This window comes from Prorops nasuta, unplaced genomic scaffold (genome assembly GCF_024137725.1).
Source record: "Prorops nasuta isolate Cenicafe-Biocafe unplaced genomic scaffold, Cenicafe_Pnas_1.2 PNAS00003, whole genome shotgun sequence".
Classification (NCBI taxonomy): Eukaryota; Metazoa; Arthropoda; class Insecta; order Hymenoptera; family Bethylidae; genus Prorops; species Prorops nasuta.
In genome coordinates this window covers 7,743,920-7,759,601 of record NW_027116800.1, presented here as the reverse complement: position 1 = coordinate 7,759,601, position 15,682 = coordinate 7,743,920, and the positions used below count along the sequence as shown (strand labels likewise).

The window sequence follows — 15,682 nt, the reverse complement described above, 5'->3', positions numbered from 1 at the left end:
TATCCCTGATATTAGTTTAAGCAAGTAAGGTTAGATGACGCTGCTAAACTATCTTTCCTCTACCTTTATTACATACAATACAGGTAATCTGATAATATTTTCTACTCTTTCTATTATACACAATTTTGAATCTATGAATGTACAGGAATATATTAGCTGAAAAAAATTTAGAGATCAACAGCTGAGGTAAACATTGGACAAAGTTCTTGAACAGTCGTTAGTGAAGAGTTATCTGACTAGGGAATACAGTCTATCGGTCATACGGGGTGTTCCTGATATAAAATAATAATTATCTCGAGAAATTAAGTAGTTTTAGTTATTGCAGTGGTGAACGTAAATAAATCTTCCAGTAAAAACATACTGGAGTGTAATCGAATGAAAATTAATTATTCAAATAACTAGACGGTTTTCAAATAATTGAAAGAAGGATAAACAATTTTATATGATAAACAAAATTTTAAGTAAATTCTATAAGGATAGAAAATACATGAGATGAATCGTGGAATCTTTTCCTTTTCTCTTGAATCGTCCATCTCTGATCGTGTGTGCTATTTATTTACGGAGAGAAATGTTTAAATTTTAGTGTACATACGGATATTTAAGAAAAGATCATTGCTTGCCTAGTGCGAATAATCGGTCTTTGGCACACTAACTAAGGATCATATTATTGCAAAATGTATACTGAAAACACATCTTTCGAAGAGTACGATACAACGTACGATGATCATGATCCTGTATATTCCAGCTCACCCAATAGTGGTCTATACGTTCCAAGCCAATTGTATAATACTCCATATAATACACCATATAATGCATCATATACCGTACCATATAATACTTCATTTAACGCATCATTCAATGCATCATACAACGCATCATACAGTGCATCATACAGTGCATCATACAGTGCATCATACAATGCATCATATAATACATCATACAATAGACCATATAATACAACTGTTTATTTTAATACTGGTAAGTTTTATAATTTGTCAAATAAATATTATTATGAAATTATATTTCGAAGCATAACTAATGTTAAAGAAAGAGCGCGCATGATTGTAAGCAGAAATAATTCAAATGGTTTGGTGAATTCTAAAAGACGATAAGCTCCTTTATTATTATAAAATAGAGCCATTTAAATAAATATAATTATATCTGAATTATATATTTAAATATACCGCGTACCACGCTCAGACGATGCTCAAACCTCAAAATCTCTAGTAGTTTGTTTTAAATAATTCAAAGCATATGATTTATAGTCTCTAATGATTACTCCTAATCGGAATGATCCATGCAAGAGCTGTTAAATATTTGACATTTTATATGACAGTTATTTTTAACTTTAGCTGTATTTTTAGTTAGAAATTACTTTTTGGAGCTATGAGCAATCTATAAGCGGAATCTTTTCCTTAGAATCATTATACCATCCAACTGATCTGAAATTGTTAAACCTATAATATATTGTAATTAAATGCCTACGGTATGTATGTATTTGTTTCTGTTAAATAACGCACAGCAGGTTTAAAAATTTTGTGAAATTTAATTCCTTTTTACCTTGTTAGAAAAAGTGCCGGTATCAGCAGTTCACTGCAGTTCGCCAACTACTTGTGCAGCGTTCCAAAAGACATCGTTTCTGCATCCTTAGTTTGTTCTGTGAGTTTAATAAGTTCGTGTTCGTGTCTGCTACGGCCATCTACATATAACTTCCCTAGGTAGCTAGCAATAGCAGCTGCTATTTGAACATACTTTTGCACTTCGGAAAGCTATCTGCTTCGGAAAGATTCGGGTTGGTTGACACAGCCGACGCAGCCAATCAGGAATAATAGTGGTTTGCGATCGGTGCAGTTGATAAATGGAGGTCTTGTGTTTGTCAAGGTAGTTTTGTTTACGCAAAAATTTTCATTTGGTATCAACTTCTCGCGTGTTTCGTCCGTGGTAAGAGGTAGATGAAGGTGCGTAATAATTTTAACTTAACTTATGATAATTTCAATTGTCATTGCTGGTTTCATTATACAAAGCTTCAAATAACACGAAGACCTGTCGTTCAGAAAGAATGAACTTCACAGGAAAGGAAAGACTTTTCAAGTTAAAAGATGTATCTTCAGAAATCAAGCATATTAAAATAATTTTAACCTCTCATACAATCAAGCTTCTTTCAATATAAGAACGCAGAAATAATTTTTTTTTCCATTGTGAATAAATCATTCAATATAATTTGAATCTTTTGTTCATAGGTTATATGAGCTACTTGTTTTTGTACAGTGTCAATTAGATTTATTTGTATTAGACGTAAAACAATTATTAAAGTTTATCGTGTCTTCTGTTTGAAGAATACCTCTTAAAATAACAAGTAATATGCTGTAGGTGTTGTGTTGAAAGCTCTCATGTGTATTTTATGTAAAATAAATTTTCTGATTTATTGCTAAAAAAAATATAGTAGTTTAGTTCTGTTTTGCTTGGACTGTATGTTTGTAATAAACTTATTCATATTGATATTTGAAAACTTCTATTTGTGCTTTTTTGTTCTTTCTTTACAATTAATACTTTCTTTAATACTGTTTATCATAACTCTGTTAGGTTTGTACAAATATAAACTATTATTATACTCTTTTCTTTCATAATTTTATTTCTTTTAATTTGCTTCTTGAATAAATCCATATTGTTATTTTAAGCAATTTTTAATGTTATGTAAATTAAGTGAAAGCATGTATGTATTTATTGCATTTATTTTTCTCATCAAAATATTTTAGATTAGTGATAAAGAAATGTATTTAATTGTGTAATTATAACTATTTATACTAGTGTATTTTTTATGTTATTATATTAATTTTGGTACTGAACTATTTGCCTAACCTGAATTTATTTTATTTTAAAGGATTTAAGATGTCTCGCAATCATAAGGACAAATATGAGAATTCCAACCCACGTCGTACCCATTCTATTATGTCAACAGAAGATGCGAATTCAGGAAAAAAGTCTTATTGGCCAGAATTGGAGATAACAGGCAGTATTCGGAATTTAAGTCCAAACTTGTGGCAGTTGACTCATTTGACTGCTCTTTACCTAAATGATAACAGTCTTCAGAGGATACCACCAGAAATTGGTCGTTTAGCTAACTTACGGTCGCTAGATCTTAGTAGTAACAAACTACGCAGTTTACCTGCCGAATTGGGAGAACTCATCTACCTTAGGTAAGAAATATTCTTTTACATTGAAGTAGGTAACTATATTTACATAAATTATATGCATTTTTGAAATAATATCTTGATGCTTTTATACATTAACTATATTTTTATATTTTAGAGAGCTGCTATTAAATCAAAACTACCTTCGTGTATTACCATATGAACTTGGGAAGTTGTTCCAGTTACAAGTGCTTGGATTACATGGCAATCCATTGAGTAAGGAAGTAATGTCTCTTTATGGAGAACCATCAGGAACCCACAAGCTGCTTTCATATATGCTGGATAATTTACAAGGTAATGTTTTATATATATTAAATCTCTTTAAACATTATTTACAAGGTAATTGAAACTTGTTTTAGTTTCAAGAATAGAATTACTCATTTATTCTAAAAAATTGTGTTTTTACATCTGATTTTATTGAAACTCTCTGGAAAACAATTAATTAATTGCTTTTCATAAAAATGAATATTCGTTATTGTTGAAAAAGTTGATTTTTTGTTTAATTTTGTAAAGAGTAGAGTGTTTTCCTTTTCTTTTGTTTTGCTGGCATTAATAAGAGAGTTTTCTACTATATCGGTGGGTCTCGTTGTTAGCTAGTACCTAGCAATTTAACCGTGGTAACACAGATGGCGCTAAGCGTACTGTTTACTATCAGTCTATTTTTTTCGCTGCACTGTTGCAATAAGTATAGGAATGAGAAAACTTGTGCTTTTACCGCCTAATCTATTTGCGTCATTTCGGTAATGGGGCGAAAACGAACAAACCCTATATAAAGTTTTAGTATGTATTGTATTTTATTACTACTCATAACCGAAGTGACCAATATTTTAATTTATTATTTGTATATAATAATTGTAGCTTTATTTTTAATATTTTTCCTATTATTAAGTTTTGGTGATTAAGAATTAAAATGTCTGTTCGAAATATCCGACTCTTTTATCATTTTAGATTAGAGGATGAGCAAAATAGAGCTTAGATATTTTCATTTCTATACAATATCTCTAATAATTTAAAACTTGTTATTGTAAAAAAAATGTAACGGATTGGAGAGTATGGAGCAGAAAGCAATGATATTATGAAATAGAGATTTTACGATTACCAGGTGAACGAAAGTAATGGCGCAATAACGTCTTAAAAGGGTTCGTATTAAACGGGTCGAGGCTAAGAGGATTCGACCAAAACTTGAAAATAGTTGTAGTACCTGCATAATTGAATTTCTTTAAAGTTGTGGAGCAAATGGGTGTGTCAAGACTCAAGTGCGGTGGGTGGACGAGAGATTACGTTAAAAGGAATGTTTAGGAGGGAATAGTAGGAGTCAAGGGACTAGCTAGGAGGCCGTACTTGCATCCATTGTGTTTGCCAATTTTTGCCAGTGACTAGATTGTCTGAAAGGTCTCGGTTTTACCATTCCGTTGATCCATTGTTCTCCAACTTTTACAATTCGGCACTACTCATTTCCAGGAATGTTTTACTCCTCTCCATGCTTTCTTCTCCATAACGCTGCTTTGGATATTATATTTCCGTCAACCTATCATTTCCCTTCCTTCTCGCGTCTCCCTTTGAAAGGGCTCTTTACTTACTCCGAGATCACATGGATTATTTTTATTTGTTAAACTTTCTAGCCATCTATGCCTGCTTCGGTCTCGACATTGAAATATACGAAAAACGGGAAGGAGAAGAATACGAGTAGTTTCGTGGTAAGATTTTAAAATTGAAATCTCTTGAGTTACCGTTTCGCATAATTGCGTTTCTTATTTATGAAAGAGGATCGTGCACCTCGAATACTCTCATTTTACACAATGGAATTCTCGAAGATAGCAAGAGGACGTAGCGAAGTAATTAGGGCCAGGGAAACAGGTAACTTCGTCAACTTCATGCCGGTTAGAAACATTCTATTGAAATTCTTCAAGTAGATTTTGGTATAGCAATTCGCTGGTCTTGTCGGTAAATGAGTCCATGGTAAGCGCATCTGCTTCGTACACAAACGAAGACTTTAATTTAACCGATGCACAATACTCGGAGCGTTACCTTTAGATATTATTAGTATACCAGCCAGCGCGTTCTCACTTTCTACTCCAGTCCGATGTAAATCTGTCTGCAAATTTCCAACTTGAACGCACGTTAGAGGCTCGAGTTACTCTACTATTTTACAATATTGCTGCATCCTAGTAATTATACAAACTTACAACTCGGAATTAATATCAAGCAAATAATGTTTCTCCGTTGAGTTGGCGGAGGATCGTTGAGATATCTTTTTATAAATAATTAAAAGCCCGCTCGATCAAGGTGAAATTGTGTTGCGCGGCAATATCTCATCGATATCGTCAAGTATGGTGGAAGGTGTATGCGCGTTGGAGTAATAGAAAGTCGAGAAACTTTGGGCATTAGCGAACGAGCGAAGAGGGGCTGAAAGGGTGGGGAGTAGAAAATGCTTCTGTTTTGCTCGAGCTGGCGGTCTGAAAGTAGGAAAACTGGGGCCCGCGCTCCGGTGTTTGTCTCGCATAGCGAGTGGGTATGTGTACCAGAGTGCATGAGTACAGACTACGTACATAGAGCGCGGTAGCGCTCGGCGTCTCATCATATTGAAAGACTACCGGTCCCCTCTCTATCCATGCAGTGTGTGTTCGTTGTTGTTGCCGGTCCAAAAAACCGCACACGATTCACTTGGTAGACTCTTGCCACTCGAGCCGTGTAATTAGGCTCTGGGCCCTCCTGCGGGAGGGAAGGGGGGGGGGCCCGCCCCTCCACCAGACCACCTCTTTACTCTGCCGTCTCTGCTGCCTGCCTGCCTGCCTGCCTCGGTTTACCACTTCGGCTTAGCTCGTCTCTAGTCTCGACGCGACGCGACTCGACTCGACTCGACTCATTGGGGTCATTGGGGACGACGTCGAGGAGAGAAAGTGAACAACCTGCTGCTCTCTGCAGTGTATATACATATACTTACACATATAGACCTATAGCGAGACCGGCCAGCGACGAGGATCTAATGGCTATGATTCACATTCCTTATTGGACGTAGCACGGAACGAGCTGTGAATCGCGATCATAGCTTTCTTTCAATTCATCCTTCTAACTGCCTGGTACACGTGCTCATTGCTCATCCTAATTAGAAGACGTCCTCCGATATATATGCGACTTTCGTCCCACCGAGCGCTAAACTCGACTATTTTGAAATATCAATGTTATTTCTTTGTCTTGCAGCAAACGAGAGCGTACTGCCTTTATTTACAACTTACGTGACTTTCAAACCGTGGAAAGTATTTTATTTTGTAGCAAATCCTCAACGTTCCTGGTAGTACTTGTTAAACACAGTAATTGTACTTTTCCAGCAACATAAAGTAATAATGATGAAGGAGTTTTTTTTTCTGGATGTAAAAGAGTATTTGCAACGAGATAGAATGTAATAAAGTCCTGCTCTAAAGTATGATTTTTCTCTCGAGCAGCTTGCGTTGATTGACTTTCAAGGTTTTCACTGTCGGATAGATCGCGAAGAGGCACACTTACACATCTCTGTGTACTATTTGCTCTCTTATGCGTACCTATTCCGGTAGAGGGTACTTTCACGGAAGTAGAGTGAAAGAGGATGGAGAGTATACTTTGATAATGATGAAAGGAAGTAATTCGTTACAATGTAATTAGTTTGATGATAAAGTTGCTAGTAAGAGAGAGAGAGAGAGAGAGAGAGATGGTTTAATTTGTTGATAACCGGAAGCCCACCGTGCTGAATAGTTGGTTGTAAGAACTGTGCGCTGATCTTTGAGGGACTCGTGCTGAAAATAATAGGTATTTTTTTATCATCGTCTCTTTATAGAAGGATTGCTACGAGCGGTCGTTGAATTCAATATTAAACTCTTGGCGAACTGCTGACTAGTGGAGTTTGCACGGTGGGACCCCGACAGACGTCGTTCTCATTCTCATTCTGGTTATCGTCGCGGTCGTTCCAAGTGCGTGGTTCACTTTCTACGGGCTTCTGACCCCTGCCACCCAATAGGTCTCTCCCTAAGTACTTTCCTCGCTCCAACTATTATTAACAGCGAGCAAACTCCTCGTTAAATCGCTTCTCCTCGGATAACTATACTGCCTCATTTTCCATCACGAGTTATCGCTCAGCTGTTGTCTGCTAATTCAAATATTCTTTAAATATCCATTACATTTAAAAATAGATCGAAAGAAAGCTAAACTAGCTTTCTGCTCGTTTTACCTGCTGATTATTCCACTGGTTGGGCTACTTTCGTTTTTATTCCAGGCGATTAACTGTATGATAAAATATGCGGGGAATACTATACTCACTGACCATGGCCTTGATAATTTCAACAGTGGCAAAATTATTGTCGTCTTTCATTCAACTACTTTACCATGTGGATAATACATCTTTCATACGACATGGAATGTCAATTAATATTCGATTGAGAGACTCATCGAAGCAAATTTATACACAGGTAACTTTTAACTCGGATAAAACTTTTATCATTGGACGTTAATCTTGTACTTTTGTTCAGTGAGAAAGCATTGCTAATTTTTAACAAGTTTTGGATTTGCTTCTCCGATGAGTAGATCTTCTCTCTGATTGGGAAACTATATAGGATAATTTTTTTCTGGAGAAAACTTAGATTACCAGCGTGAAATATAAGACGGTTACTTTATATTTTCTAGCTATAAGTAGAGTAAACGCTAAATCAGTAAGTGGGTCTTTCTTCTTGATTTTTATCATTTCAGTTTGAAGCATTAGTGTAATCGAATGATCTCGAGTTCATTTTTTCCCTCGTATTTTCAAGAGTCATGACGCTGTTCGCGCACATATATGCGCGTGTGTGTGTGCTGGGCATATAATCACACGCGATTTCCTGCCTTTCTCCAGAGGCCGTTCCGACAAACAAGGCGAATCAGGGAGATAAAGCATTCACTTGCACACGGTGCGAGTACAAACTCGAATGTGGCCATTTCAGCAGCACCCTATTATAAATGAGACTCTTATCTCTGAAAACTAACCAGTTCGACTCATTTTCCCACGTTTTGTTCTTCCTATAAACACTAGGGTGTTTCCAATGCTTCGCACCCATACCATGCAACTCCACTTTCTCTTTTTACATGAATTTTCCATGTGCATGCTTGCCTCCAATTTTTTTATTCAACGCCGAAGCTATTTTTAGTGTGTGTGTGTGTGTGTGTTTGATCTTTACCGGTATTAATTAAACACGTCTAGAAGCCTACCGTGCACGTGCATGCGAGAGTTTAGAGAATAATGCAACAAGTATTTTATTCCAAGAGAATCTTTCGATCGGATAAACATCAGAGAGGAAAAGTTTGTTTAATCAATTTTTTAGGTTTTCGAAAGGGAAATTTTTGTTTTATAAATATTGATTAAAAGTAGCAAACTCTGCAAAGAGTATTTCTCCGCTGGAGAGACAGACGAGCGGTGACAAAGTGGCTCGAACAGAAGTTAAAAGTAGTTTTCTTGGAAGCAGGGATTTCATGGTCGCTCGTTACATCGGTCAGGTCAATTAGGGCCAGCAGGTTAGTCGGAAATGTTTACAATACACAGACAGCGCATCGTCGAATTTTAGTCACAGAGCTTACTTACTCGAGATGCTCGACGGTTTTTACGGTTTGCAAGGACAAAGAAAAGTTTGTCGCGCTTGTAACTGTGGGGCGGGATAGTGAAATTTGTTAGAAACTGACTTTCGGTATTGTTTGGTCGGATAAAACTCACGACCTGGTTATGTATAGGTATACCACGGTTCTGTGCGCGTATTATATCAGCTTTTTCAGTTTGACGAAAGATTCGGGATTCGCTTTTGACCTCGCAGTTGGCAGATGTAACCACGGTATACAGGATCCACGAAACGCGCTCAGACGACAAATAATTCAACGTGGCGTGGCGTGGCGTGGCGTGGCGTGGCGTGGTTCCCTAACGCAATAAAGACGTGACTCGACTCGAGGACAAAGCCTCTTTCTCTCCATGCAGATGAGCATAAAGCAGATCGGACGTACTAAACTAAATTTCATTATACCGAATACGCGAATGTTCGTAAACTATTTAATACCTTGTAATTCCTTTCATCCCGTACTAAACTTTGTTTCCGTATACTTGCACCGGAAGATCTCTCGAGTAAAATGGACAAAAGTGTATTCTCCATCGAACGAAGAATTTAATTAATACGTGGAGATTTGGTGGAGGGCGAAGGCTTATTAGTTTGCTCGGTGAAACGATGGATAATTTTGGAAAATTTCAGAGTTTCTAATTGCTCGAGTATTTGTGACGTGGTGCGTATAAAGCTTCGGTGTATAGGATATTGTGGGAGTGTGTGGGGCAAAGAGGAGTCGACAGGGTCGTTTTGCTGGCTGATCCTGCGATCGGCTGTAATTATCGATTAGCCGAGTGGTCAATTGAGACGAGTTGATCGTAGGATCGAGCGTGGATGGACAGACGGGAACATGATTTAATGGGTGAGGGGGTTAGGGGGTGGAGGGTGGTGACCGATGGACATAGGAATGGATTAGTAGCTATAGGGGGGAGGAGGGGGAGGAGGATGCTCGAGTGAGTGGACTATCGGTCGCGGTAGCCGAGAAAGCGAGGCGAGGCGAGGCGAGCAAGGCCTCATTTATAATCTACGGGAATGTTCTGCTTCCCTCGACACGATTTTACAGCTCTTTCGCAGAGTTTCACCTGCCATCGTATGCTCCTACCGTGTCTTTCGTTTTGATTATTCTTTTATTTCACGCTGACGTCCACTGTCCGCTCAATTATATTCTCATATCACTAATACAAATGTTCGCTGATCATGTCAGGTTATTTCGGGTATCGTAGCTTTTCACCGATTAATTCCCCGATTTTCCTCTACCCTTAAACCTGCTCAACCCAGTTTCAAATCTGTTTTTCGCATTAAAAGCTTTATGAATCTCCGTACACTGATTTTCTGCACTTAAATTTTTAAACTTTTTAAAGCTCCATGCTGCTAATACTGAGTTTTGCTTATGTCTTCGTTTTTATCGTGACTATCTAGCTGCAAACCACGACTTCTGGCTATATAGCTTTCGACACTGATCATTAATGTATATAGCCAGCTACGTTTATTGGGCTTTAATATTGACAATCGATGTCAGCTCGCAGACAGTGACAAAGCTTCTAAAAGAAAATATCGCATTTCTGGAATGAAAGCCGGATGAAAATCAATCCATATCACGGATCGATGCAAGCGTGACGCATTTGCTGCTTCTTTCTCAATATTTTTATTACTTTCTAGAGGGATGATAATTTATCGTGAGAAACTTTAATCACATTCTCAATTAGACATTATTAAGATTTTTCTTTGTTCAGGTTTTTTATCTTTGTCGGACGTGATAGCGCTTTGTTTCATCAATATTAATTAAGGTGGAAATATTTTCTTACGAAAGATTTTGAAGGGACCATATATGTTGGTAAACTCTCGTCGTTTTTGAGGCCAGTTTACTCTTCCTTTCCTTGCAAATTTCACCCATGGCTCTTTTATTGCAATCAACCTTTTTCAGACCACCCTACGTGGCTCGTGTGATTAGCGTGTGAAACCTTCCCTGAAAAATCCAACTAGTGCTGGATAGGAGAGGATATGGCGAAGCTTATAAAAAGTAGGTAGAATCTCTATTGGAGCAAAAAGGTAGCGTCGTTGCAACATACCTACCTACCTATAGGAAGGCTGTTGGACGAAAATTTGGGCAAAAACTGTGCTGAAGTTGCTTTTACTTACTTATACATTTAGGCTAACGTTGCTGGTTAAAAAGAAGCGCCGAAGAGACTTACGGTGCCGATGCAAAAAGCACATTCTTCCTATCCAAGCATACAATCTGCTACGAAACCGCACATGCGCACCTATATCCTATATATCCCTGCGTGTACCGTTTAACCTTAAAAATAATACTTTTTTTTTGCGTTCCACCCTCCTCAGTATTAACCTTCGCAAAATCCACGTATCTATGTGTATACCTATATATTTATTCTATTCTATATAGCAAGTTTGCACGAGCTTACCGCTGCTCTATTTCCTCCATTTCTTAAGTCTGCTTCTTGTCAATACTCTCGACTTTTATATCTCCAGTGGAACGAGGCAGCACAATAAAAATTTTACTAGCTTTGTTAATACCATCTTGAAAATTGAATAAGAAAATTATTGTGTTTTTTGCATTAGGAAAAGCCAATATTTTCTCGAATTCTTATCTCATTATTATTTTACGAAACGAGAATAGGTAGGAGCTTATTGGTTGAGTGGCGTTTGGCGAATGGTAGTGAATCGAAAGGATCAGTTCCATGTTGTTTCTTCGGTTTTCCAAGTTCTTGAATGCGATTCTCGTGGCGCGTGGCTCACTGAAAATCTTCGTTTTCCCCGAGCAGCCCGGATGCTTCTTTCTTTTACGAAGGGAATATTTTTTCCCTGTGGAAACAAACGTTTTACGTGCTTGAAATTTCGAATAGTCTCTTCTGCGGAACGGTGGACTTTTCCAATTAGTCTGAACGGAGATTCATGGCGCTTGTCGTATCAGTTCCTTCGTAGATTCTTGGTAAACGCTGCCTTCGCTTGCCACTATGGCCCCAGACCTTTTCCATATCCTTAAGTAATGAATTTAACAAAGTAGCAGCCTTGGAGAACGAACGATTCAAGATAATTTGCTTTGGGCTCTTCACTTTCAAAAACTGCCTAGATCACAAATTACTTCTACACTCCATTTTTATCTACTCCTTACAATTCTATTTTAATCGCTCTCTAATTTCCGTGAAATTTTTATTTTACTCTCAAAAGATATCAACACTTTTTAAAGATTTGTTTTGTAATGTTTTGGAAATATAAGTAAGTTTATATTGATTTTTTAATCGAGTTTGGTTTTTTTAAGGGGAATGAATTATCGAACGTATATTCCTAAAGAAACTGGTTTTCGTTCAAATGGGGCACTCCCAAATGGTGTTAATCGTAAAACGAGGACGGCACGCGTATTGGAGTATAGAAACGTGGAGGGGGATGAGGGGGGACATCTTGCTTCACGAGAGAGAGAGAGAGAGAGAGAGAGAAGGCGGGCGTGCGACGTAAAGGGAAACGAGGAAGCAACTTTCTCTGGTGATTGTGCTACTAACCGCGATATTATCCACTCGAAGATTTCTATATAGATCTACTCTACAACCTTCTCCGTTTACTCTCTAATTTTCCCTTCTGCATTTCTAAAAATCCTTAATTTTACAGGATTTATGATTATTATTATCTATATTTATGTTACTCCTCTTTTTAAATCATCCTATCTTTATTTCAAGATCCAATTTGTTTCATGTCAAATTCTCTCCATTAACTGCGTAACTGAAATAGATTAAAAGAAAGCAACTCAACCCTTCATTGAGAAAATCAGCTCAACAATTGAAAGTTGCTTTGAAGTAAAAACGTAATTTTTTATAAGAAGGGACTATAACTGTTGCTGATTTTTATCAGTGTTTAACAACGACTATAAACTTTCCTTTATAAATTATGACAAGAATTTTTTTCTTATAGGAATAATTTGTACAATTCTATGAATAAAATTGGTCAAAGCAACATTTCTGTTTGGAGATTTTAAGATGAATTTCGGATAATGAATAAAGAAGGGTAATTTAAAACCGAATATGTAGGTAAAGGATTAAGCTAGACATAAAATCTGTTCGCAAAACTCTGTAGATTATTTAGAGCGTGCAATAGTGACACAATAGCGGTAGGTACCTATTACTCGATGCAGCCAGCGTTGCTGAAATAAATGCACTGCTTTGAGCCATGGTCCTGGAGACCCATTTCAACCTTACTGGTTTCACGCACTCATTGCGACTTATCTTTTGTATACTATATTAAATTTTATCTTTTCGGTGTTAATCTTTTTTTTATTACTTGCCAGAATTTTACCATAAGAATTTCTCTAGACATGGATGGTCGTTAGATCTGACGTAGCCAATGGTCTAGTTTCGAATTTCTGCACCACAAACTAAAAGTATCTCCAAAAGAGTCTGCGTTATGACTCCCCTGTGATATCCAATGAACGAGGATATGCAGTTTAATATCTTTTTTTTTTTTAAGGAAAGAGCCAATGGGGAGAAATAAACATTTGGACTTCAGATATTGTTCCCATAGGTGCTTTTGATTTCAAAGAAATGGACACGACTTCATCTATATAGTAATCTTAAAATGTTGCCGACAATCTGAATAAATTTCTGTAATCAGAAGTGTTACAACTGATCGTGTATTTATCAATGAAAATTTTTAAATTAATTATTGAATAGTAAAGGTATAGCTACACTTTTCGTTTCAACAAGTCACGCATCTTTATTGTTGCTACTGCAAAACAATATTACTGAAATAATGTTCAGTCGCAGATATGTTTGAACGATTGAATCGAGGATATGAGATACATTAAACTGATAAATTTATTTCAAGAACCTATATAATAAAATTGAGAGAGTATAAACGCGAAATGATTGATTTCAGAAGAATTTTTACACGCAAACCTTTAATTTTCAACGTATCTGGAATGCCAGAAGATCATAATGATTTTCACAAACTTAGAAGACTACTTCTGCAAGTTGGGAAAAATTGTTAACAACAAACACACACACGATTGACTCCTCTCTTCCTCTTACCTTTTCCTTTTCCTGCACATTTCTCGCCTTTCCTTCTGCTCCGCTCGTTATCTGCACCTTATACTCAACTCAGCAGGAACATGACCGCCAATATCGTTATCGCCATTGTTGTTAACTTTACTGCTGTTATCATCTACTGCAGTTGCAAAGGACCAACCCTTCGGCAATTCCAAGACTGCTATCTTCGGTGAGGCGGTACTCCCAATTAAAGGGGTTGCACGATCGAAATTCATGTAGGAACGAGGTCCGCTAGTCCTGGTGTGTTGACGTCACAGGGATTTGGCGAAAGAGAAAAGGATTCCAGGGAAGCAACGAAAAGTCGTTTGCGGTGTTATCGGATAGGGTCATCGCTAATTATATTAGTTCACCTCCGGATAGCTCACTCTTCGTCATCCTTTATTATTCTATTAATTATCGATATCAGGTGTCAGACTATCCGCTATTTTTGTCTAATCGCTTATTATCCGATTACTTTCCTTATTCCGATAATTGCGGAATTTTTGTTTAGAAAACTCTATGATATACGAGACGAAAAGGTAGGTTACCGTTAAAACATTAAAATTTTTAGACGAATTAAAAGTGGCAGTGTCAAAGGATGAAGAGATTAGAGGGCATATTTAGAAGCCTTCGTTTGGACAGGCAAAAAAATCATTGGCACTTTTTCGCTTTATTTCGCACGACCCTTTTGCACTCAATACCGTACATTCTCAGGAATGCTGATTCATTGCTGAGGTTTCGTAACTAATGAAACAGCCCGAGATCTCTTATAGGATGAGATGGCATTAGAACTTAGTCCGAATTTCAACCAATTATTTGTAGGAACTGGCATAGAAATATTCTTCGCGATATTAATCACGAGAATTGCTATTTAGCAGGACAAGGAAGAGGCGTGGAACTCGACGTTTTCAAACGAACATTTGCCCATACGCTAAAAGGGCCTACTATATACGGTTCAAATTTGTTCTATCATACACCTGCGTTTTTTTTTTTTTTTTTTCTTTATATTCCATTGCTCGAGCAATCTACTGCTAACTTTTTCTAGCACGAAATTAGTCAACTCTGACAAGTAGAGATTTTCTTAAAAGTATCCTTTATGTTACAGCTGAGAGCTCGATCCTTTGTTAGTGGTCGTTACTCTCAGTCATGAGGTATGGCAGATTCTCCATTCTTTAATGCTCGCCCCTACGCAAAATCTAACGGTTTAGAAAAACCATTCCACGTGATTAATTCGTTTTCTATTTTTTCTTTTTATTTTTAGAACGCACATTAAAAATATTAGACGGATCCATTGAATCAAGTCTGATCACGACCTTCCATACTTTTGGATTTGTATGATGCTCTAAGCGATACCATAATCTTTTTGAAATAAACCTCATCATCCTCGCCTAGGTAATCCATTTAGTCCTTAGATACGGAATATACTTCGTAGCAAAGGCTAGGCACGTATTTCAATATTGTTTTAATGGTATCTCGTAAACTGACAACCATAATGCCGATGGTCTTTATAACTACTATACCTATTAAACACTATTGGATAAAATAGTGTCAGGAGCTACATTTTACCTAGGCATTTATTTAGCTGGCGTAATGCTGAATTAACAATTAACTCGTGTGCCTACTAAAATTGTATTACCGCCTAAAAGCTTAGATGTAAATTTATCGATATGTTTTTTAGGTTACAAGATAAATTAAATTTCTTGTACGCACGAAATAGCTCCCAAATTTTCTTATTGGTAATTAGCACTATATACTGCACATTCTCAAGATCTACTCAGGATTCTTGTCAAGAATTTACAGAACTGATCGTCGTAAAGAGCTTTCACTTTATTTCCCAGCTTTTATTTCTGAAGAGAAACGATAACTTTCACAGCAA

The 15,682-nt window shown here is 37.0% G+C and overlaps 1 protein-coding gene across 2 annotated transcripts in view; it reads left to right on the top strand.

Moving 5' to 3' along the window:
• Nucleotides 1-258: 258 nt before the first annotated feature.
• twin (CCR4-NOT transcription complex subunit 6-like twin) overlaps nt 259-15,682 on the top strand; it is a 340,886-nt gene continuing 325,462 nt past the window's right edge. Inside the window, exons 1-4 of one of the 2 annotated variants that reach the window (XM_066724901.1) lie at nt 838-978; nt 1,569-1,958; nt 2,882-3,197; nt 3,310-3,485. In XM_066724901.1, coding sequence (XP_066580998.1) covers nt 2,890-3,197; nt 3,310-3,485 — 484 coding nt within the window. In that variant the 5' untranslated portion in view covers nt 838-978; nt 1,569-1,958; nt 2,882-2,889. Of the gene's footprint in view, nt 979-1,568; nt 1,959-2,881; nt 3,198-3,309; nt 3,486-15,682 lie in introns of both variants that reach the window. The other variant, XM_066724900.1, reaches the window with a different exon arrangement.